At 42.9% G+C, this 25,570-nt stretch overlaps 1 protein-coding gene across 4 annotated transcripts in view; it reads left to right on the top strand.

Annotated features, from left to right (window-relative positions):
• Positions 1-23,586, top strand: part of ip6k1 (inositol hexakisphosphate kinase 1) — a 101,310-nt gene extending 77,724 nt beyond the window's left edge. For 3 of the 4 annotated variants that reach the window (XM_061940867.2, XM_061940869.2, XM_072912867.1), the window contains 8 exons: positions 3,483-3,727; positions 3,788-3,933; positions 4,029-4,155; positions 13,413-13,635; positions 14,963-15,147; positions 18,530-18,711; positions 18,797-19,030; positions 21,723-23,586. In XM_061940867.2, the coding sequence (XP_061796851.2) occupies positions 3,817-3,933; positions 4,029-4,155; positions 13,413-13,635; positions 14,963-15,147; positions 18,530-18,711; positions 18,797-19,030; positions 21,723-22,217 (1,563 nt within the window). In that variant the 5' untranslated portion in view covers positions 3,483-3,727; positions 3,788-3,816 and the 3' untranslated portion in view covers positions 22,218-23,586. The remainder of the gene's footprint in view (positions 1-3,482; positions 3,728-3,787; positions 3,934-4,028; positions 4,156-13,412; positions 13,636-14,962; positions 15,148-18,529; positions 18,712-18,796; positions 19,031-21,722) is intronic. The other variant, XM_061940873.2, reaches the window with a different exon arrangement.
• Positions 23,587-25,570: the final 1,984 nt, after the last annotated feature.

Below are 25,570 nucleotides of genomic sequence, written 5' to 3'. Positions count from 1 at the left end.
TTATGTTAGATCCACTATGGACTGGACTCTCACACTATTATGTTAGATCCACTATAGACTGGATTCTCACACTATTATGTTAGATTCACTATGGACTGGACTCTCACACTATTATATTAGATCCACTATGGACTCTCACACTATTATGTTAGATCCACTATAGACTGGACTCTCACACTATTATGTTAGATCCACTATGGACTGGACTCTCACACTATTAACTACATCCACTATGGACTGGACTCTCACAATATTATGTTAGATCCACTATGGACTGGACTCTCACACTATTATGTTAGATCCACTATGGACTGGACTCTCACAATATTATGCTAAATCCACTATGGACTGGACTCTCACACTATTATGTTAGATCCACTATGGACTGGACTCTCACACTATTAACTACATCCACTATGGACTGGACTCTCACACTATTATGTTAGATCCACTATGGACTGGACTCTCACAATATTATGTTAGATCCACTATGGACTGGACTCTCACACTATTATGTTAGATCCACTATGGACTGGACTCTCACAATATTATGCTAAATCCACTAGACTGGACTCTCACACTATTATGTTAGATCCAATATGAACTGGACTCTCACACTATTATGTTAGATCCACTATGGACTGGACTCTCACAATATTATGTTAGATCCACTATGGACTGGACTCTCACACTATTAGGTTAGATCCACTATGGACTGGACTCTCACAATATTATGTTAGATCCATTATGGACTGGACTCTCACAATATTATGCTAAATCCACTATGGACTGGACTCTCACACTATTATGTTAGATCCACTATAGACTGGACTCTCACAATATTATGCCAAATCCACTATGGACTGGACTCTCACACTATTATGTTAGATCCACTATGGACTGGAATCTCACACTATTAACTAGATCCACTATGGACTGGACTCTCACACTATTATGTTAGATCCACTATGGACTGGACTCTCACACTATTATGTTAGATCCACTATGGACTGGACTCTCACACTAATAACTAGATCCACTATGGACTGGACTCTCACACTATTATGTTAGATCCACTATGGACTGGACTCTCACTATTATGTTAGATCCACTATGGACTGGACTCTCACACTATTATGTTAGATCCACTATGGACTGGACTCTCACACTATTAACTAGATCCACTCCACGTCCATTGCACCAGTCGTTGCACCATTTAATCAGGGTAGTATTGACATTCAAGTCTTTATTTATTTTTTTTGCATTTTTTTGTTAGATGCTGGACTTAAATCAATAAATAAAATGCAAGCTTTCAAAGTGCAACATGCAGAAAACAGCATCCTCAGTACTGCGTTTATGTATGTAGGCAAACTGACATGCATCCAACATGGACTGCACTTCTCTTTTGAGCAATGACATGACTAATCTTTCCAAACATTTCACAGTTATCGAGGTCAAGGCTCCAGGGCAAAAGTCGTCGTCTTTAGCACAAGGCTTTTGGGACACAGGTGTTATTGTTGTCCTTTTCCACAGAGCTGGAACAGTGTGGGTGTCTAATGACCGCTGGAATATAGGACACCAGCAGGGTGTCCGTTCCTTTGCGCAGCTTTTGATCAGAAAGGCCGACAATCCATCTGGCCCAGTAGATTTATTGGTTTGCACAGTACAAAATGCTGGACGCTGTTTGGATTCACCTCCGGTGGTATCGATTTCTGGTAATGACTGCCTTACTCCGTCACGCTCATAGGAAAAATTCCTTAGGTTGAATCTGTTTTTGCTGTTCATCTAATGGGATAGTTTGTTTTATTGTAGATTCCTATTAGTTGCCGATTTCATTGTGTCCCAGAGTTTTTTAGTATTTGAAGTAGGGCTGCACGATTAATCGACATTGGACGACAGCAAAGACTTACTGTGGAGCAAAGATGGCGTCCACAATGTACATCCGAACATGACAATTGACAATGTCCCCGCGAAGAAGGATAAAAACAAAGTAGATGCGGGAAATATCGCTCATAGGAAGACATGAAACTGCTACAGGAAAATACCAAAAAAAGAGAAAAAGACACCAAAATAGGAGTGCAAGACAATAACTAAAACACTACACCAGTGGTTCTTAACCTTGTTGGAGGTACCAAACCCCACCAGTTTCATATGCACATTCACCAAACCCTTCTTTAGTGAAGAATAAAATGTTTTATTTTATTTTTTCAAATTCAAGACAAAGTTATGTTTTTTTACTAGTGCACAAAATGAAGTGTGCATGAACATCACCTTGTTCAAAGAACAAAACCAACACAGTGCATAAACTCACAACATTACACAATTACACACTTGCAAATCAGATGGAAAATTAGAGGGAACATTGTTTGGGGGTTTCCATAATACTTATAGACTTCCTTTTTATTGTCATTCAAATGTTAACTTTACAGTACAGATACCCCAATAGGGAGAAGTTTTTACTTACATGATTGATTGATTGATTGATTGAATGGAACTTTTGTTAGTAGATTGCACAGTACGGTACATATTCCGTACAATTGACCACTAAATGGTAGCACACAAATACATTTTTCAACTTGTAACTTTTCAACATTAATCAATTCATGAGTCTGGTGTGTCTTGACCGCTGCGGCGGAGGCTCTGCCGGACCCCTGAGGCTGACTCACCGAACCTCTAGGTTTCGATCGAACCCAGGTTAAGAACCACTGCACTACACACAGGAAAACACCAAAAAAGTCCAAATAAGTCAGGGGGTGATGTGACAGGTGGTGACAGTACACCTACTTTGAGACAAGAGTTATAGTGATGCATGCTTAGTTATGGTTTAAAGTCATATCAACAATTGCAACGACTTTTTACTGTCAACTGAGTTTAGTTTGTTAATGATTTCTGCTGGTGGTGTGCCTCCGCATTTTTTCAATGCAAAAAATGTGCCTTGGCTCAAAAAAGGTTGAAAAACACTGGTCTAAAGTGTGAAATATGGACCAGTATGTACACCCTTTGAGTGTCCCAATTGGATCGCGCGTCCACACAGTAACAGACTTATGTACAAGTTTGCATGGTTTAAAGATTGATGAGGAAATCACATTTATTGTGATACAGTTCTTTTCATTATTCTGCACTCATTGTTTCTCATGCAAAGAATTCTCTCTGCATTTTTTTTGTTTTTATTTTTGCGGTCGATGTCCCTTGGCAACGGCGCAGCTTTGATTGCATCTTGTCAGCTGCAGTGTTTGTGCTGAAACGCAGCTTGAATCGCCAAACGTCCTCTCAAATCACTGTTGATGTTTTGAACCCCGAAGCAGCTGGGACTTTAAAGCATTAGCTGAAAAAAACCTCTCGGGATCGACTCCGTCGAGGCTTTTATTTTGGGACAATGTGTGCGAACGTGTCGTGTCACACAGTGTAGTGCATTCCACCACGTGTCATCCTCATTGCTACTTTCTTGTTCCACACGCATCTGTGTCTGCGTTTGTCTGCAGGAAGTGGTGAGCTACACCTTCACCTGGCTTCCACCGTCAGCCCCTGAACCTGCGCACCCCCGCCCCCTGTCCCGAGCGGGTCGCTGTGCTGCCGGCGGTGGAGTGGAGCACTCTGATCCAAGAACTCACAAGGTGGTTTTTCGGTCTGGCGCCGCCTCCCCCTGGGGCCGGCGTGCGCTCCCAGCAGCCCGTGGTGCCCTGTGCCCCGCCCTCGCCCTCACCGCCCGCCAGAGCCCATGTGCCAGGTAAGAGAAGGTTCCTCGCTTTGCAGCATGATCTTTGAGTGTTAAATCTGCGCCTTTCAGGAGGAGGTGCGGTTCGTCCGCCAGGAGCCATGTGCCTCCCTCATACCAACAACATGGACAACAAGCTACAGGGGGCAGGGCCAGGGGGAGGAGCATCACTTCCATCCCGAGGCGGCGGTGTTCCATTGGAGCCCTTCATGCACCAGGTAAGAAGTACAAGATTATGTGATATATCCGTAATAATTACTGTAGAGTTGAGTTTAATAGGATCTTTTTTTTCTTTCTTACCTGCACCCTGCAGGTGGGGGGTCACACCAGTATGATGCGCTATGATGACCACACGGTGTGCAAGCCTCTCATCTGCAGAGAGCAGCGCTTCTATGAGTTTCTGCCTCCAGAGATGAAGGAGTTCACCCCGGAGTACAAAGGTACCACATTCTATATCAGGGATGTCAAACTCGTTTTTGTTCAGGGCCACATGGCAATTATTTCTGCCCTCAAAAGTCCACTTGAAAAAGTAAATATATCTATATTAGGGGTGTAACGGTACACAAAAATTTCGGTTCGGTACGTACCTGGGTTTAGAGGTCACGGTTCGGTTAGTTTTCGGTACAGTAAGAAAACAACAAAATATAAATGTTTTGGTTATTTATTTACCAAATTTGTAAACAATGGCATAACATACACATACACACAGGGTCCATTGCCAGGGTTAATGTGGTCAACATATATAAAATAAAAACTAAATAAGATAAGGCTCAGAATGGTTTCTTAACAAAACCTTTCTACATATAAAGTGCTTTTTTTGATTGATTGATTGAGACTTTTATTAGTAGATTGCACAGTACAGTACATATTCCGTACAATTAACCACTAAATGGTAACACCCCAATAAGTTTTTCAACTTGTTTAAGTCGGGGTCCATGTTAATCAACATTAAACTGCCTCAAGTTGTTGCTCAGATTAAATAAAATGACAAAACTTTTCTTCTACATATAAAAAGTGCAACATTAAACAGTTTCAAGTCAACTCAGCCTCAGATTAACTTTTCTTTTCCCCCCCAGCCTGGCTAACTTGGCAGTAAGAGGATATATGAGCTCATTGTTCTTCCACCATAGAAGTGGGTCAAAATCTAGTTTTTAATGCAATATGGACTTATATCTGCTGCTATAAAAACATTTGTTATTGCTTTAGCCCTGCCTGACTCGCCGAGGAGAGGCTGCTTGAATGCGGTGAATCTGTTATGAGAGTAGCATATGTGTGTGTGTGTGTGTACCTTTAATATGTGACAGCATGTGAGGTGAGTGTGTGGGCGAGCGAGGTGAGGGAGCGGTAGCGTGAGTGCGGGGAGTGGCTAGTGTTTTGTTGGATTGGCTGTGTGCAAGACCTCAGTAAAGCCACGATTTGCAACTAATCGGCGGACTCGTCATTTACCCTGGAGTCCGGAGCTGTGGAGGCTCACTGCCGGGTAGAGTGAAGGGTGTTGCCCCCGAGAATACATCGGCCCTGGAGGAGTGTCTCCCCTGCGCTCCTCGACTAAGGTCTGGGAGCCGGAAGCAGGAAAGGTGCAACACATGTTTGACGTGTTGTCAGAAGCAGCTGCTGAACAATGTCGGCAAACCTCCGTCCTCCATTGTTGTATCGCGCAGCCAAAGGGTTCCCAAACGGGAGATCTTAACGAGGCAGGAGGGTCTTCCAGCTCTGGCTTTTACATGTTGTCCTAGCTTGGTCGCTGCTAGCATGTGTACTCGTTCGGTAAACCTCCGAACCGAAACCCCCGTACCGAAACGGTTCAAAAGAAATACACGTACCGTTACACCCCTAATCTACATATATAAATGTATGTAATAGCGTTGTTACAGAATTAGCATTGGCGACTGCTATTATTGTATTCTTTACTAACTGATTGATGAAGAATTTGCTTTGAAATTGCAAGTCAGGGTGACAAACAATGCTTAAAATATGTTGTTGCTTGATGAGATATTATTCAAGTGTAGAACAAATGCAATTGTATGCAGTACATTTTTTATCTGTCAAAATTCAAAGAGCGAATGCATTTAGTTAGATAGAGCTTTATTATTTGCAGCCTTTAGGATACAATCATGACGTGGCGGGCCACTATAAATAAAGTGATCGACCAGATAAAATGGCATGGCGGGCCACAAAAAATAATGTGGCGGGCCAGGTGAAATGGTGTGGAGGAACACACAAAATGGTGTGGTGGGCCACATAAAATAACGTGACAGACAACAAAATGACGTGGCGGGCCAGATAAAATGAAGTGGCGGGCCTCGTAAAATAATGTGACAGACAACAAAATGATATGGCGGGCCCCAAACAATCACACGGCGGGCCAGATGAAATGACGTGGAGGAACACATAAAATTATGTGGCTGGCCACATAAAACGATGTGGGAGGCCAGGTAAAATGATGTGGAGGAACTAGGGGTGTAACGGTACGTGTATTTGTATTGAACCGTTTCGGTACGGGGATGTCGATTCGGTTCGGAGGTGTACCGAACGAGTTTCCACACGGACATATTAAGTAGCGTAACGGACGTTGTGTAAACAATGCACACCGAGGCACAACACACGGCATGCTAGCAGCTAACGGGCTAGGATAGACTGACCATACGTCCTCTTTTCACCGGACATGTCCTCTTTTGCGGAGTTGTCAGGGCGGAGTTTCTTAAATGCCTCAAATGTCCGGCATTTTGAGTTAGGGTTGCGTGTATTTTCAATGTACGTTCAGGGTTAAGAAGGGGTTGAAAACAAAACAAATTGTGCGCACAGCAGCATTGGTGAGGGAGGGGCAGAGACAGAGAGAGAGAGAGAGAGAGTTATGATAAACGCACATGCGTCGCCAGGCTCTGCTTTTTATCCATAGATTTATCACATTAAATTTTATATTATCTATAACAGGGGTGTCAAAAGTGTGCCCCGGAGGCCATTTGTTTTAAAGGCCCACGGCACATTCTAAAAATACTATTAAAATTAACAAAAACATAACAAAAGTAAAATAAAAAAGCTTAAAGGTTAAATGTAATTTAGAAAAAGACTTAGACTTAGACTTCCTTTTTATCGTCATTCAAATTTGCACTTTACAGTACAGATAAGAACGAAATTTCGTTACATTAGCTCATGGTAGTGCAGGATAAAAAAGCAATAAGGTGCATATATAAATAAATAAATAGATTACTGTACAGATAAATATATTGCACTTTTTCACATGCATCCGCGTTTATGTATGTATGTTATATTGTCTTTTTTATTCCAGCGAGTTAATCCATTTTGGGGGATTTTGAGGGGATAATTATGATGCGTTCAAGAGTTAATCCATTTTGGGGGGAGTTGAGGGGATAATTATGATGCGTTCAAGAGTCGAAAAAGTTGCAATGTTGACTAATAAAACAAAGCTGTTGTTTTTTCTTTCAAACTGTCATTGCTCAAAACATAATATTGAATCAAAATCAATGTTATTATGAATTATTGACCTATCCAAGGTTCCCATTACTTCACATCAAATATTTTCACAATATGTTTGGTGGAAGATTTTGCAAATTTGGTAAATAAATAACCCACAAATTTATATTTTATTGTTTTCTTATTGTACCGAAAATGAACCGAACCGTGACCTCTAAACCGAGGTACGTACCGAACCGAAATTTTTGTGTACCGTTACACCCCTAGGAGGAACACATAAAATGACGTGGTGGGCCACAATGATGTGGTGGGCTACATGAAATAATGTGACAGACAACAAAATGACATGGCAGGCCACAATCAATCACATTGTTGGCCAGAGCAAATAATTTGGCGGGCCAGATCAAATCAAATCGCGGGTCACGTAAAATGATGTGGAGGAACACATAAAATGATGTGGCTGGCCACAATCAATGACATGGTGGGCCAGATAAAATAATGTGACAGGATCCGTCCGGATAAAATGATAAGGGCGGGCCACTTAAAATGATTTGGCAGGCCACATAAAATGACGTAGAGGAACACATAAAATGATGTGACAGACAACATAAAATGACATGGGGGCCAAAATCAATGACATAAAATGGCATTTTGGGCTACCTAAAGGATGACATGGTGGTTGACGTTTAATGGTGTGGCGTCCGCATAAAATAACATGAAAATGGCGTGGTGGGCCACATAAAATATTGTGAAAGACAACATTAAATAACGTGGCGGGTCAAAATAAATAACATGGTGGGCCAGATAACTACGTATATAAAATGGCTTGGCGGGCCACCAAAAATGATATGGCGGGCCAGATCTGGCCCCTTGGCCTTGGTTTGACACCTGTCCTCTCTATGTTCTGCTGACTCAATCCACAACCTTGACAGTAAACACGCTACATGCACGCCATGCGCTCAACACACATTGACCACAGAGGCTGGGCAGTGTCAACAACAGCCATATTGCACTCTCACGCTAGAAAGATGCTATTTTTATAGCCCGACCCAAACAGGGATTAATTGCCGCAAAAGGTCACCCGTGCCCACATAATGTAACATAATACTGTCACCTCGCTCACTGGATTGTTCACACTCCAGAGGTATGTGCATACAGCACACAAGCACAATGCTCTGCTTTTCGTCACCTGATTGATGCTCGCGACTGTTCCCATGTTTACTTTAAAATAAGCCAACTTAATGGTGCAGACACAGACAAGATCAACTGACTAACAAACGCAGAGTAAGCAGTTGTTTCATGCTTTGAGGGACGGGCCCCTGTACACAGAAGCACTTTATTCTTATGTTTTTTGCAGTGCCTTAGTCTTATCCCCTGTTATAGAACTGTATAATGATTACATGGCTGATAAAATACAAAATATTGCTGCTTTATGCTTACACGTAAGAACAGTGGGGATTGCTGTAAGACTGTTTCCCCTAAAATGTAAAAAAGGAGTGGTCAAATATGTATTTTGTTGTTTACTTTTCATTGACTAAATATGCGTTCAACTTTTGTTCAGAATCAGCTACTTTCGTGACGTTCTTTTCAATTATTGTGGTAGCATCACAGTGCATTAAACAATGTTGAAGCTGAGCGTCCATTGACTTCAATAGGGGAGCATAGGCTGGGTTGTTTCACTGCAGCCAAACTAGACAATCATTGGATTAATGCTCAGTTTTTTCCTGCCCATCAGACGACGAGCGTCTCTGGGAGTGAATGAGAAGTGGGTTTGGCCTCGGCTGGCCTGGACGCCGTTGATAGGACGATCTTTCTGGGGTTGACTCCATTTTCGTTGGACCGCAAAATGAAGTGAAGTGAATTATATTTATATAGCGCTTTTTCTCAAGTGACTCAAAGCGCTTTACATTGTGAAACCCAATATTTAAGTTACATTTAAAGCAGTGTGGGTGGCACTGGGAGCAGGTGGGTAAAGTGTCTTGCCCAAGGACACAACGGCAGTGACTAGGATGGGCACAATCGGCGAGCTTGACATATAAACCAGTACGGCAGCATTTTTCAACTTTCATTCCATTGTTTCGAGTTGATGTGGATAATTTTGCAATTCTCTAAGTGAGTTTTCTTTGTCAAATCTAGCATCTTTTTGTCTGTTATCGGAGAGTGTGCTCGTGTTTAGAGGGCTGCTGCAATTGAGCTTCCCCCTACTTGAAAGACCAGGAGCTGCCATTCCTGAAGAAGTATACCTAATAAAATAGTCAGTGAGTGTACCTCTATATTTATTAAGACTGTCAAACGTTTAAAACATTTAATCGCGATTAATCGCAGTTTGTTCACCATCCATCCATCCATTTTCTACCGCTTGTCCCGTTCGGGGTGGCGGGGGGTGCTGGAGCCTATGTCAGCTGCAATCGGGCGGAAGGCGGGGTACACCCTGGACAAGTCGCCACCTCATCGCAGGGCCAACACAGATAGACAGACAACATTCAAAGTACCGGTACCGTATTTTCCGCACTATAAGGCACACCGGATTATAAGGCGCACCTTCAATGAATGGCCTATTTTTAAACTTGTTCATATATAAGGCGCACCGCATTATAAGACGCATAGAATAGACGCTACAGTAGAGGCTGGGGTTGTGAGACTTGTTGTGGCTCAATATTGGTCCATATATAAGGCGCACCGGATTATAAGGCGCACTGTCAGCTTTTGAGAAAATTGGAGGTTTTTAGGTGCGCCTTATAGTGCGGAAAATACGGTATATATACTATTAACCGCAACAGGTAATTGTAAAAACAAAAAACAAACAAAAAAACCAACAATATTATGATTTGTACAATTTCAAAATTTGCTGGTTCTATTTTTAAACAAAGAAAACAATCTTTTAATTTATTTATGGAAACGCCCTTGAGATGCAGCATCTCGTTTTCAAGGGGGTAGTCACCTGAAATGGTTTTCACTTCACAGGTGTGCTTGAAGCTCATCGAGAGAATGCCAAGAGTGTGCATTAACTCAAAATGAATAGCGATTAATCGCAGGTATACTTTTTCATCATTAACAAGTGTACCCTAGACAGATAATTTTGAAGTTTTTAATACCATGACTTGAAAATTTGTTTGTTTTAATTCAATATTTTTTGAAGAGTTCAACACAAAAAGGAGACAAACATGCTTTGAATGCCAATAATTAAAAAAAAAAATTACCTGCAGTGCGTTAGTGTCTTGCCAGATTTTGTAGGAATATTACATTTGTATTCCTGCTGTAGGAGCACTTGCATTCAGAGGAGAGGAGCTAAAACATGTTTAGAGACCAGTTTCACATGTTAATAACACAAGATGTGGATTGTTACGATCATGCTTTGACTGCCAACGTTGCGCAACAATGCAAAATGTGTCATTCCTACCTGAACAAATGCTTTTGATATTCTGTACGATACGTGTTGTACAAGTTAATCATCCTCGCTTTGCTGCATGACATTGTCGTAGCCATCTCTATTTATTAATACAATATTCTCGCTAAACATTCTGTAATTGAGGACTTTCAACCAGAACATGTTAATAAAAGGATTAGGGCTGTCAAAGTTAACACAATAATAACGTGTTAACTATAAGTTCCTTTCACGACACCAATTTTTTTTATTGCACGATTGCCACACACGCATCCTTTTTGACCCTCGGGTCGTTCCGTAGAAAGGGGGAACTTTGCTGCGTTCACTTGTGACTGATGAGCCACAAGCGGAAAAATAGCAAGCAGAAATGGACAAAGAAAAGGGTACAGTATGTAAATAATTATATTCTAACATGTTGTGGTTGAGTCCTCAATTCTAGAAGGGTTTAGCAGGCTGAATATTACATTTTATAAATAAATAGAGAATGTTAAGACATTGTCATGCAGAGATATGAATATAATTAACTTGTACAATATTTAATGTACAGAATATCCAAAGCATTTATTTAGGTAAAAATATCACATTTTACATTACCAAACATCGCTGACAATGATCATAACAATCCACATTTTGTGTTATTAATGTTTGAAACTGGTGTCTAAACATGGAAGTGTAGCTCATTCTCTGAATGCAAGTGTTCCTACAGCATGAATACAAATTATGTATTCCTACAAAATACAAAATCTGGCTAGACACCAACGCACAGCAAGTATTTTTATTTTTTATTGTGATTAAAACCATGTTTGTCCTTTTTGTGTTGAACTGTTTTAAAAAAACAACAATGTTTAAAACACACTCCATGAAAGCAAATGAATTGCCCAGTCGTGATGTTAAAACTTTAAAATGATCTGTCTGGTGTACACTTATTAACTACCGGTAACTGTGATTTTGAGTTAACTATGACCTAAATACGACTAATCATGATTAAATAGTTTAATTGTTTGAAATAAAGTGCATATTCTTTTTAGGGCCGTCAATCTGCCATAAAATGTCCCACGTTATAGCTGTCAACTGACGTACTAGCTTTTATTTAGGCAGAAATATCACAGATTATACCACAAAACATCCTCGACAATCAAAGAACAATCGCAATGTGATACATTTTTCATTTTTGTTACAGTAGTTAGCCCGGATGTGACGCGTAGCGCAATTACTGTAAATCGGAATTGATTGATTGATTGAGAAGTTTATTGACATCTTAAAGAATTGAATCCAAGTAATGCTTTAAAAAGCCAAAAGGCTTGTTTCCATTGTGTGTGATTGGTATTATAAGAGGTGTCTTGACATGTTTTGACGACATGAATGAAAGGCTCCGGTAAAAAGGTGACTCTAGACTTTAATTCCATCTCACTAAAGTAGTTACAGTAACAATCCTCAGTTTATGCCCTCAATGTGTTCAACAGTATGCCAAACACGGAAGTCAAGCTCCTCTTTTTTTTGTCCTGTTCAGCTTCTCAGGCAAATCATATAGTAGATGTAGACGCCCATATCGGCTGTACACATTTACTTTACAAAAGTGTAGGATACTTCTCTTGTTGCCTTATTTTTATTTGACTTTATTAAATGTATTTATATGATCAGCCGGGCCGGAGCAGGAGGGCATAGAAAGAGAGAAAAAAAGAAGACAGAGGGGGAAATTGTGGGGACAAGAGGGGGATAAGACAGAGAGACAACAACAACAACAGAGCAACATCAGCAAATAGGATTTGTACAAATATGATGGTAAAAGTGATAACAAAGAAGCAGTTAGCGAGATAAATAATAATACAGAATTGACAATGAGCATTATTACACTACAGAAATACAAATACCAATAGAAATAGCGCTATTGATAATAAACAATACCAATAATTTACCTCTATTACCAACAATACTGTTGTTCAAATGCAACAATACATATACATAACAATAACTAGAGATACAAAAGAATGCAGAAAAATGGAGGGGAAGAAAGAGAAGCAACCTATATTAACCTTGTAGACGCCAACAGGTGTTCGCTCCAATGACGTCCTCTTACAGCGATCGAAGATAAAATGGTCTCGTCTTGGACTTGGGATTTCCATATTGTACCCTTTTCTTTGTGCATTTCTGCTCGCTATTTTCCCGCTTGTAGGTCAACAGGAACTAAACGCCATTACTTTTCCCACGCTACGGAATGGACGGAGGGTCAAAAAGGAGTCAGGGTGTATGTGCATTAGGCACGCCTCAAAAACAATAGCGTGGCTAAAGTAACTCAGTCGTCGCGTCTTATTTATTTATTTTTTTAAACATCCTAAATTAATTTTGCGCTCTGTTGGATGGGAACCTGTCGACCACTGACCTGCTTTGTGGCTGCATCCCCACCAGGGCCCGCCTGCGCTACTCTCCGTGGTCCTGCGGGTCCCAGTGCCATGACAACAGTGGTCCATAGGGTGTCTATATTTAGCTCTGGATCTGTTCCCACTAAAGATGTCCTGCTGACATCACAGCAGCAGACAGACAGGCGCTTCAACCAGAAGCGCTTTCACATGGTCACATGTCAATGTGCGTTTAAGTGGACGCTGAGCCAGAGACGATGTCCCGCTCTTTGTTTACAAAGCCAGCACAGGACTTGAGACTCATCAGGTTTATTTCTTCTCATTGAGCAAAATTACATCAGAGGGCCCCTCAGCAGAGATGAGAAGCTAAAAATAGCAATCTAATGCTGAACTAACACAGGTTGTCCTATCTAATTATGTGTAATTGGATGCCCGTAAATAATTTAAACAGACAGATGCCAAATTAAAATCTTTATTAATCTGCAAAATCGATCTTGACGTCCGGCTCTCTCCCCGTCAGGCGTGGTGCTGGTATGTTTCGAAGGCGACTCTGACGGCTACATCAACCTGGTGGCTTACCCTTACGGCGACAGCAACGTGGAGGTGGGAGCCGGCGATCACGAGGAGCCTCCTGAGCGGGAGCAGCCCAGGAGGAAACACTCGCGCCGCAGCCTCCATCGCTCCACCTCCTCTTCGGAACACAAGGAGGAGCGCGGTGATCGCGACACAGATCCCTCCGATAAGTATGTTGTTTCAAAGTCAGTTGGGTGAAAAAGGGTGTCTTACTACCGGATTTTCCGGACTATAGAGCGCACCGAGATATAAGACGCACCCACTAAATGTTTGAAGAAAAATAAAATGTGTTTCCATATGTTAAGCCACATATATATACTGTACATGAGTTATTTACACAGAGATTTTGTAAATGTTTGACATACTTTAATTGTTTCCAAACATTGTCTGCAACACGGCAATAAAATGGCTGATCAAACAAAACAGAAGTCAGAGACAGGCCTCTTCTTTGGCTACTTTTTAAGACTCTTCTCAAAACCCATTTTTGTACACTGGCTTTTAAAAAACCCAGCATGAGACTTTAAACTGTTTTTAACTTTTTTAACTGTTTTTAACTTTTTAACTGCTTTTATCGAACAAATTGTTCTTAAGATAATTTGTATTTGCTTTTTTCAAAGTGTATTTTACCTCTGTTTTGAATGTTATTTTTTAGTCTGTCCTTTGCCTGTATTTCTTTGTGGTGTACAGCCCTTTGTTCTTGTACTGTGGTTGTTTGTAAAGGGCTTTATAAATACAGTTGGTATGGTATGGTAAGTCATCGTCATGGACCCACTAGCTGCAGAAGCTAGCTCTCCAATCAACTAAATGGACTCCATAACTCCACGGTGACGTTTTGGTGAACTTACCGAGGAATTTGTGAAACTGAAACAATACAAAAAGAATGCCATTGTAAGTTAATAATACCAACACATACACTTGGAAACGTGTTGGCATATTAGTTAATGCCAATGACGCCAGCTTCATTACATTACGACAAATATGCATTAAAACACTCTTTTTAAAGACATCACACATGGGATGGTGTAGTAAGTATGAATAGTTTTAGTTATATTGTAAAACTTACAAACGTTGCTTGGAGTGATGAATGAAGAATCCGTACAAGTAGAAACGCTATGGACGAAGAGAAGACAGAACGGCACTTGTACTCGAAGGCATTAAACAGAAGAAAATACTGTAGAAGTTCAATCCGCAGCCCCTGCAGTGAGCAAACTCGTCCAAAAGATGCCGCCACAGCACAGACAATAACACACCTTTTCAGTGTCTTTGCTTGTGTTTGTTTTTTTTAACTGTTTGCATTATGGCCGTCAGTGAAGAAAAATCTGTACATTTGACGCACCGTTTTATAAGTCGCAGGGTGCAAAGCGTAGGAAAAATGTCAAAATGTATGTCAAAAATTTAGTTTTGACATAAATAAAGGGGCCAAACATCTTGCAATGGGCTGTTAGTAGAGCTACCTGTGAAACCTCATGATGACATCACCTTGTCTCGTCCACACAGCAATCTTGTGGAGCTGAAGAGTCCGAGAGTGGAAGCCAAGATCCACATGGACCTTCCCTTCCAGATGTTGGACTGGAACAGCGGTTTGAGCTTGGAGAAGATCAGCCACAATCCTTGGAGTCTCCGTTGCCACAAGCAGCAGCTCAGCCGTATGAGGTCCGATTCCAAGGACCGAAAGCTCTTCAGTATCCTTCTCCTGTTTTTCCAGGTTCTTCACATTTTGCCACCTGTATCAATGGCATCCGTTTGTCAATCAGAAAAGGGCCTTCACACTTTCAGCCATGAGCACACAGTCAGACATTCCTCAGATAAATGATGCTGTTTGTCATGTACCAGAACAATAGCAGGCAGTTCCAGGATGTAAATATGGGTGAGGCTGGTATAGTACGAGATCAGGTCAAAGATCCTATTTTGATCTCCAGTTTCAAAGAGCCCAGACTGCAGCAGCTTGGAGAAACACAAACCCAGTTGGTCATTGTTCTAGTCCACCGAAAACAAATGCACAAACATGGCCGTGCTTCCTGCAGGAAGTGAAGAAAATATGTTCATCTGCCGCTAGAACAGCTTCCACTTTTCTGGTTTTGGGGACTCAACCCAGCAGATTACGTTTAAAATTCTGTCAGCGAGAACCCACAGTGGCATACTTGCAAACCTTGAGACCTCCAAATTCAGGAGATTTGGGTGGGGTTTGAGGTGGGCGGGGTCGGGGGGAGGAGTATATTTATAGCTAGAATTCACTGAAATTTAAGTATTTCTTATATATATATATATATATATATATAAATAAAATAAATACTTGACTTTCAGTGAATTCTCGCTATATATATATATATATATATATATATATATATATATATATATCCATCCATCCATCCATTTTCTACCGCTTATTCCCTTTGGGGTCGCGGGGGGCGCTGGAGCCTATCTCAGCTACAATCCGGCGGAAGGCGGGGTACACCCTGGACAAGTCGCCACCTCATCGCAGGGCCAACACAGATAGACAGACAACATTCACACTCACATTCACACACTAGGGCCAATTTTTAGTGTTGCCAATCAACTTATCCCCAGGTGCATGTCTTTGGAAGTGGGAGGAAGCCGGAGTACCCGGAGGGAACCCACGCAGTCACGGGGAGGACATGCAAACTCCACACAGAAAGATCCCGAGCCCGGGATTGAACCCAAGACTACTCAGGACCTTCGTATTGTGAGGCAGATGCACTAACCCCTCTGCCACCGTGAAGCCTATATATATATATATATATATATATATATATATATATATATATATATATATATATATATATATATATATATATATATATATATATATATATATATATATATATATATATATATAAAATAAATACTTGAATTTCAGTGTTCATTTATTTACACATATACACACATAACACTCCTCTCTACTCATTGTTGTATTTGAAAGTGCAATGCTTTGCAGCCAGTAGCACATCCTTTGAAGGAGCATGGGTATGGGCAGTGTAATATTCTGGGTTGGAGTCAATAACCAGGCGAGGTGACGAAGTTACGTCTCTTTACATCATACTTCAGAAACTCCCACACTTGCCGTCAGGGTGCGCAATACAACGTAAACCGTTGGCCAACCAAAAAGTAACCACAGAACACTATACGGCAGGGGTCACCAATCTTTTTGAAACCAAGAGCTACTTATTGGGTACTGATTAATGCGAAGGGCTACCAGTTTGATACACACTTACATAAATTGCCAGAAATAGCCAATTTGCTCAATTTACCTTTAACTCTGTTATTATTAATAATTAATGATATTTATCTTTGTGGAAACACTGATCATCTTAATGATTTCTCACAATAAATATATATAGAAACAGATAAATATCAATATGCAACACTTTATTTTTATATTTTCTCTTAAGTGCACATTTTTCAAATTGAACATTTTCAAATGATCACTTCTAAGACAGTCTTGTGAAATCACAATATCCCATTTTAACTAGCTAGCCACTAACATTTTTTAACAAATCATGAATTACTTTGCACCATGTTTGTACAAATAATAACTCATGTAAAATGCAAAAGTCAACTCTCAAATTTTTAAATAAATCATGTCACACTTTGATTTTATGGACAGAATTTCTAGGCGCAGTCAAGGCGTTGAGGGGATCTGGTTTGGTGGCTGCAGGATTAGGTCTCTGCTTTTTGCAGATGATGTGGTCCTGATGGCTTCATCTGGCCAGGATCTTCAGCTCTCACTGGATCGGTTCGCAGCCGAGTGTGAAGCGACTGGGATGAGAATCAGCACCTCCAAGTCCGAGTCCATGGTTCTCGCTCGGAAAAGGGTGGAGTGCCATCTCCGGGTTGGGGAGGAGACCCTGCCCCAAGTGGAGGAGTTCAAGTACCTCGGAGTCTTGTTCACGAGTGAGGGAAGAGTGGATCGTGAGATCGACAGGCGGATCGGTGCGGCGTCTTCAGTAATGCGGACGCTGTATCGATCCGTTGTGGTGAAGAAGGAGCTGAGCCGGAAGGCAAAGCTCTCAATTTACCGGTGGATCTACGTTCCCATCCTCACCTATGGTCATGAGCTTTGGGTTATGACCGAAAGGACAATATCACGGGTACAAGCGGCCGAAATGAGTTTCCTCCGCCGGGTGGCGGGGCTCTCCCTTAGAGATAGGGTGAGAAGCTCTGCCATCCGGGGGGAGCTCAAAGTAAAGCCGCTGCTCCTCCACATCGAGAGAAGCCAGATGAGGTGGTTCGGGCATCTGGTCAGGATGCCACCCGAACGCCTCCCTAGGGAGGTGTTTAGGGCACGTCCGACCGGTAGGAGGCCGCGGGGAAGACCCAGGACACGTTGGGAAGACTATGTCTCCCGGCTGGCCTGGGAACGCCTCGGGGTCCCACAGGAAGAGCTGGACGAAGTGGCTGGGGAGAGGGAAGTCTGGGCTTCCCTGCTTAGGCTGCTGCCCCCGCGACCCAACCTCGGATAAGCGGAAGAAGATGGATGGATGGATGGATGGATGGATGTCACACTTTGAACTGGACACCAAATCTGTTATCTGTTTCTTTGTCAGTTAGTGAAGACAAAGTATTTAAAATATTTTCATGGATTTTCAAATACTATTTGAGTTTTGTCTCTCCTTAGAATTAAAAATGTTGAGCAAAGCGAGACCAGCTTGCTAGTAAATAAATACAATTGAAAAAATAGAGGCAGCTCACTGGTAAGTGCTGCTATTTGAGCTATTTTCAGAACAGGCCAGCGGGCGACTCATCTGGTCCTTACGGGCTACCTGGTGCCCGCGAGCACCGCGATGGTGACCCCTGCTATACAGTATAGTGTTCTGTGGTTACTTTTTGGTTGGCCAAGCGGACGTGACGACAGGCTGTCCTCACTCAGGTACGCATGGACCTGGAGGGGGCGTGCCTTAAGTCTGGCTGGAAATCGGGAGAAATTCGGGAGAATGGTTGTCTCGGGGGATTTTCGGGAGAGGCACTGGAATTCAGGAGTCTCCCGGAAGATTCGGGAGGGTTGGCAAGTATGCACAGTGGTTACCTCCTTAATGTGAGCGTCTGACCCAGAGTTCCTGTTGTTGGAGAATGTGGTCCACCACTTCTCGTACCCCTGCATCCTGGACTTGAAGATGGGCACCAGGCAGCACGGGGACGACGCCTCGGAGGAGAAGGCAGCCAGGCAGATGAAGAAGTGCGAGCAGAGCACCTCGGCGGCACTGGGGGTGCGACTGTGTGGCATGCAGGTGAAGAACACAGGGCCCCTCCCTACCAGACCTTGGCAAATATGCTGCTGAGACAACTGTGCAGTATTTGACATTGTCTCTGCAGGTGTACCAGCTCAACACCGGCCACTACCTCTGCAGGAACAAGTACTATGGCCGCGGTCTGTCCATCGAAGGGTTCCGCCAGGCCCTCTACCAGTACATGCACGACGGACGGGGCCTGAGGCGGGACCTCTTCGAGCCGATCCTGAATAAGCTTCACAGCCTGAAGGTGGTGCTGGAGCGGCAAGCGTCCTATCGCTTCTACTCGTCCTCGCTGCTCATCATCTATGAGGGAAAGGTGGGTCGACATAAAAGTAATGATTATATTTGCATCTTCTCCTCTCTGTATTGTGCTTGTTCTAATATGTTCTACATGTGAAGGCCAAAGTGCTAAATGGACTGCACTCTCTGTTGTGCTCATTTAGGAGACACAGTCCTCTGCACACCAGCTTCGTACATCAGCTTTGCGTGCGCTATCTAGCAAACCTTAGTACAGTGAATTTCAAACTGTAGTGCGTGGGCTCCATCTAGTGGTACGCGGCACACTGGTGTGCCGTGGGAGATGATCTCATTTCACCTATTCGGGTTAAAAATATGTTTTGCAAACCAGTAATTATAGTCTGCAAATGATGTGTTGTTGAGTGTCGGTGCTGTCTAGAGCTCGGCAGAGTAACCGTGTAATACTCTTCCATATCAGTAGGTGGCAGCCGGTAGCTAATTGCTTTGTAGATGTCGGAAAACAGCGGGAGGCAGTGTGCAGGTAAAAAGCTGTCTAATGCTTAAACCAAAAAGAAACAAAAGGTGAGTGCCCCTAAGAAAAGGCATTGAAGCTTAGGGAAGGCTATGCAGAACGAAACTAAAACTGAACTGGCTACAAAGTAAACAAAAACAGAATGCTGGACGACAGCAAAGACTTACTGTGGAGCAACATCCGAACATGACATAACAATCAACAATGTCCCCACAAAGAAGGATAAAAACAACTGAAATATTTTTGATTGCTAAAACAAAGTACCGTATTTTTCGGACTATAAGTCGCCGTTTTTTTTCATAGTTTCAGGAGCGACTTATGTGTGAAATGATTAAAACATTGGCGTAAAATATCAAATAATATTATTTATCTCATTCACGTAAGAGACTAGACGTTAGAGATGCACGGATAGGCAATTATTTCATCCGCAACCGCATCAGAAAGTCGTCAACCATCCGCAATCCACCCGATCTAACTTTTGATCAGAACCGCATCCGCCCGTTGTTATATATCTAATATAGACGATGCAAGGCATTAGTGAGGTTATAAAGCTTTTGCCTGTTAAAGAAAGGAGACTGATCCAATGCAGTACAGATATTCGCGTGCCACGCTGTCACGACCCAGACGCACACCATTGCGCAATCATATGGGAGCCGCGCTGAGCGCACCTCCAAGCGCGTCTCGCTGCAGGTGACGGCCGCGTATGAGCCCGACGCTCCAGCGCCATCCATTTTCAGGGCTAGTTGATTCGGCAGGTGGGTTGTTACACACTCCTTAGCGGGTCCAACTTCCATGGCCACCGTCCTAGCTGCTGTCTATATCAACCAGGGTGAGCCCCACCCCTTTCGTGAGCGCACTGCGCGCGGAGTGACCCCTGTTACGCGCCCCCGGCAACAGGGGTGGCGGGCAGGTAAGCTGCGCGGGCGGAGCGCGCGGAGTGACCCCTGTTACGAGCCCCCGGCCACGGGGGTGGCGGGCAGGTAAGCTGCTTACCTGCTGCGCGTGACGCCGGCTGCGGCGAAGGCGGACGAGGCGGGGTGTCGGTGCGGTGGGCGCGGTGGTGACCCTGGACGTGCGTCGGGCCCTTCTCGCGGATCGCCTCAGCTACGGCTCCCGGTGGGGCCCTCTCGGGGGAAGGGGCCTCGGTCCCGGACCCCGGCGAGGCGTCCCTTCTCCGCTCCGTAAAAGTGTCCATCTCTTTTTTTTTTTTTCTTCTGTTGTGGCATATGCTGCAGGTGCCTGCTCGTTTTTCGTATGTGGGTAACAACATTTAACTATGTATATATATTTCCGAATTGGTTTAACTGCCACCCGCCTGAATCTATTTAAAATCTAATTTTTTTTTAACCACCCGACCCGACCCGACCCGACCCGCGGATAAAATCAAATTTTTTTAAATTTCATCCGCCCGATCCGCGGATACTCCGCGGACTCCGCGGTTGTGCCCGCAAACCGCGCATCTCTACTACACTTACAAGATTTCATGGGATTTAGCGATTAGGAGTGACAGATTGTTTGGTAAACGTATAGCATGTTCTATATGTTATAGTTATTTGAATGACTCTTATCATAATATGTTAGGTAACATACCAGTTGGTTATTCATGCCTCATATAACGTACACTTATTCAGCCTGTTCACTATTCTTGATTTATTTTAAATTGCCTTTCAAATGTCTATTTTTGGTGTTGGGTTTTATTAAATACATTTCCCCAAAAAATGCGACTTATACTCCAGTGCAACTTATATATGTTTTTTTCCTTCTTTATTATGCATTTTCGGCCGGTGCGACTTATACTCCGAAAAATACGGTATAGTGATGCATGCTTGGTTATGGTTTAAAGTCATATCCAACAATTGCGACAACGACTTTTTATTGTCAACTGAGTTTCGTTTTTTAATGATTTCTGCTGGTGGTGTGCCTCCGCATTTTTTCACCGCAAAAAATGTGCCTTGGCTCAAAAAAGGTTGAAAAACACTGCTCTAAAGAATCCTTTCATTAAAGTACATGTACAGTGTTTTATTTTCCTACATTCAAACACAGTGTTACTGTTCAAACTGTGTGTGGTGTTACCGCAGCCAAAAATATAAACTACACTTCTGCCTTGTTTGTAATGAATACTTGGGCCTGCTACGCTACTGTATTTAAATGTTGGTCATTATTGTGGTACTTGGATAGCCAAGTGTTTCTGAGGTGGTATTTGGACTGATGTGATGTTCTATTCCGTGTTTACTCGCAGGACCCTGAGCCTCATGCAGGTTTCAGTCGTGGGCAGGTCGGTGTTCGCCAAAAGACTACCGTGGGTCCGGAGGAGCCTCACTTTGGTCCCGCGCCTCCAGCCACCGACGCTCCCTGTGCCACAGACATAAGCCATGACAAGGAACCCGGCCAGCCGTCCAATCAGGGACCCGCACTAATGGCCCCACCCTCACCTCTTCCTCCCCCGCCGGCCCCGCCCACAAAGCCGGCCTGCCACTCCGCCCCGTCGCCACACCCCCATCAGGACTCCCCTTGCCCCGCTCCCAGTCTGACCCCCGTGCCGCCTCCCCCCTCCGCCCCCTCGCCCCGGCAGCACCCCCTGGTGGACGTTCGCATGATCGACTTCGCCCACTCCACGTTCAAAGGTTTCCGCGGCGACACGGCGGTGCACGACGGACCCGACCAAGGTTACGTGCTCGGGCTCGAGAGCCTCATCCAAATCCTGGAGAACCTCCGGGCCGACAACCCGCAGTAACCGCAAACAATCGGAGCGGACGCCTCGACGGCTCTGATTATGGAAGTGGGTCTCACAGCATCGCCATGGCAACATGGGCATTCTGCACTCCAGTAGTAACTATAGCAACATCCAGGAGGCGGGACTGTGGAGCTGAACTACTTCTGACGTGGACTTGAGGCTCAACACACACACAATGCATTCCCTGGCCCCGAACCCACACCGTGACCATCATAGCGGTCAGTGCTGTCAATCAAAGCCCCCCCCGCCCTCCCCATTCGTCACCAAACCTGCACTGTTGTTACCTATGGACATCTTTTAAAGCAATAGATGGCGGCCAGAGGTGGGGACTCTCTTCTCTCCCTCGCCAGGGAGGAGGACAGTGAGAAGTAGTCGTTCCATTTCAAGAAACGTCTCTATAGTTAGTCGTTGAAAACCACCCTCTGGGCCGCCGCGTCATTCACAAACAGATGGTTGCGAGGTGTATTCCCAGCAAAGGCCACCTTTCTCTCTTCAGACACCACCCTGGAGCATGCTGGAGTCACCGGAAGTGCTGCATTTGGTGCACAAATGAATATAATATATAGTGCGTCCCTTCCCTGCACCTCTTTCAAAGGGATTTGTCGTTACCAAACTCTAGTTTTTTTTGTCGAGGTGAGCTTATCAGAAAAAAAAACGTGATGATGTCCCTCACTGTAGGTTTAAACATACTCGTACAATATTGTAAAAGTGAGCGCTCAACTGTCAATTTTAAATGGCGCACTTCCTCCTCCTGTGACATCACCACGCGTGCTGCCACGTGATTGGTCCGGGCCAATCAGACGGGTGCATTGTGCTCCCTCCCTCCAACAGCGGCTGTGGAGGCGCTCTGCTGCTCCCTGCTGGTCAGCCACATAAAAAAAGAGGGGCACACATGAAAAGTTTATTTTTGGTTTATTGAGGTGATAATTTATTTTTTTATTGTACCTTTACCTGTACGTAAGTGGGTAAATGTCTTATATTTTACATGCCTCTCCCAAAGTGTAAAAAAAAAAAGAAAAAGATGTGCTCATAGTGAGCTATATGACATTTCAGGGGAATAATATTTAGCAGTATTATTTGAGCACATGTGTACTGTTCTCCACGCCACACTCCTGCCCCGTCCAGCAGGGCGAGTGTGTGTTTGTGTGTCGTCTTCGTTTGGCCTCACGTGACCTTTGCAAGCGTTTTGCATGCACAGTTGAAACTATTTCTAGTGAGTTCTCCACCACACACGCCGACATTCTAGTTCTTGTTCCTCCTCCTCACGTGTATGTGGTCATCACTGTTGTCTCCATTTATTTTCTACAGCTGACACCATCCCCACTGTTTGGTAGAACAGTGACAGTGAGATTAAACCTTTCCAGAAGTTTTTGGCCTCCTGTTGTCGTTATTGATTTTGAGGCATCAACACGAGTAAGTTGCACTTTTTTTGCATGCAAATATTGTCTTGACTCACGACTGTACTGCAAATCATTTGTGAGTGACTTTTCTCTTGCAGGTAGCAACAATTGTTTAGTGTAAAAGCACCTAGGAGCTGAATATTTACAGTTTGACATGGAAATAAAAGTTCTCTCACCTCAACTGTCTTAACACCGGAGACGACTATATAGGTGAGCTCTGATCCCAATTTCAGAGCCCTCTGTGACAACTAGGGATGATGTTTGATAAGAAATTATCGAGTTCGAGCCCATTATCGAATCCTCTTATCGACCCGATTCCTTATTGATTCTCTTAACGAATCCAGATAGGTTGTTGTATATGGAAAAAAACACAATATTTGGTTTAACAAAAGCTCACTTGTATTTTATAAGAAAAAAATAAAATAAAATAAATATTGACTGTTACCCCCCTAAAAAAAATAAAATAAAAAAATATTGACTGTTGTTACCCAAAGTATATTACCGGTAAGTGGGATTTTTCAGAAAAACAAATATATACAATAACACAAAAACAACCTGTCTTTGTGATCAATATAGGTGTATAAATAATAATATAGTGTTAAATAAAATGGGCACAAAACTGAAAATAATACAGCTCTCCAAAAAGTGCACTTCTGCTGCTATTGGAACATACTAACTACACACACTATGACACTAAGAACACCACAGTCATCAATCAACAATTATTCCCCCACTTACATTAGAGCGAAGCCTGGCAATAATTGCATATTGCCTGTTCTGCCCTCACTATACGTGTTGAGGTTAAACAGCTTGGCAGACAGCTAACAAACAATCCAAAGCAGATTAATCAATTTAGGCTCTTTGTTGTTGTTGATCTTGCTTTGTCTTTTCCTATCTTTACTTTTGTCTTGCACTGGACTGTTATTTAAAAAAAAAATTAAACTGAAATACACACAATGACAAATGTATAAGCTATGTGATTCAATTAACACACTGAAATGTAATACACAATATGTAAATATCAGCTTCATCCAAATATACAGTACTATCATCTAACAAGTACTTCCACGGCGTGGCGCAGTGGAAGAATGGCCGTGCGCGACCCGAGGGTCCCTGGTTCAATCCCCACCTAGTACCAACCTCGTCATGTCCGTTGTGTCCTGAGCAAGACACTTCACCCTTGCTCCTGATGGGTGCTGGTTAACGCCTTGCATGGCAGCTCCCTCCATCAGTGTGTGAATGTGTGTGTGAATGGGTAAATGTGGAGGTAGTGTCAAAGCGCTTTGAGTACCTTGAAGGTAGAAAAGCGCTATACAAGTACAACCCATTTATCATTTATAATTGTTGAAACTATTTATTTTTTTTTTTTGTCCTGTCCAGCTTCTCAGGCAAATCATATAGTAGATGTAGATGCCCATATCGGCTGTTCAAATTTACTTTACAAAAGAGAAGTGTGGGATACTTCTCTTGTTGCCTTATTTGTATTTGACTTTATTAAATGTATTTATATTATCATTTGGTGCAGCCGGGCCGGAGCAGGAGGGGATAGAAAGAGAAAAAAAGGAAGAGAGAGGGGGAACTTGTGGGGAAAAGAGGGGGATTAGACAGAGAGACAAAAACAACAGCAAACACAACAACAACAATAGAGCAACATCAGCAAATATGACATGTACAAATATGATGGTAAAAGTGATAGCAAATAAACAGTTAGCGAAAATAAAAAATAATACAGAAATGACAATGAGCATTATTACACTACAAATGGATCAATAAAAATACAAATAGAAATAGCGCTATTGATAATGAACAATACCAATAATTTAACTCTATTATCAACAATACAGTTGTTCAAATGCAACAATGCATATATGTAATGATAACTTGAGATATGAAAGAATGCAAAAAAATGGAGGGGGAGAAAGAGAATCAACCTACATTAACCTTGTAGATTGT

Source organism: Nerophis lumbriciformis, linkage group LG03 (genome assembly GCF_033978685.3).
Source record: "Nerophis lumbriciformis linkage group LG03, RoL_Nlum_v2.1, whole genome shotgun sequence".
NCBI lineage: Eukaryota > Metazoa > Chordata > Actinopteri > Syngnathiformes > Syngnathidae > Nerophis > Nerophis lumbriciformis.
The sequence above is the reverse complement of the archived record's forward strand: the minus strand, read 5'-3'. Positions and strand labels throughout refer to the sequence as shown.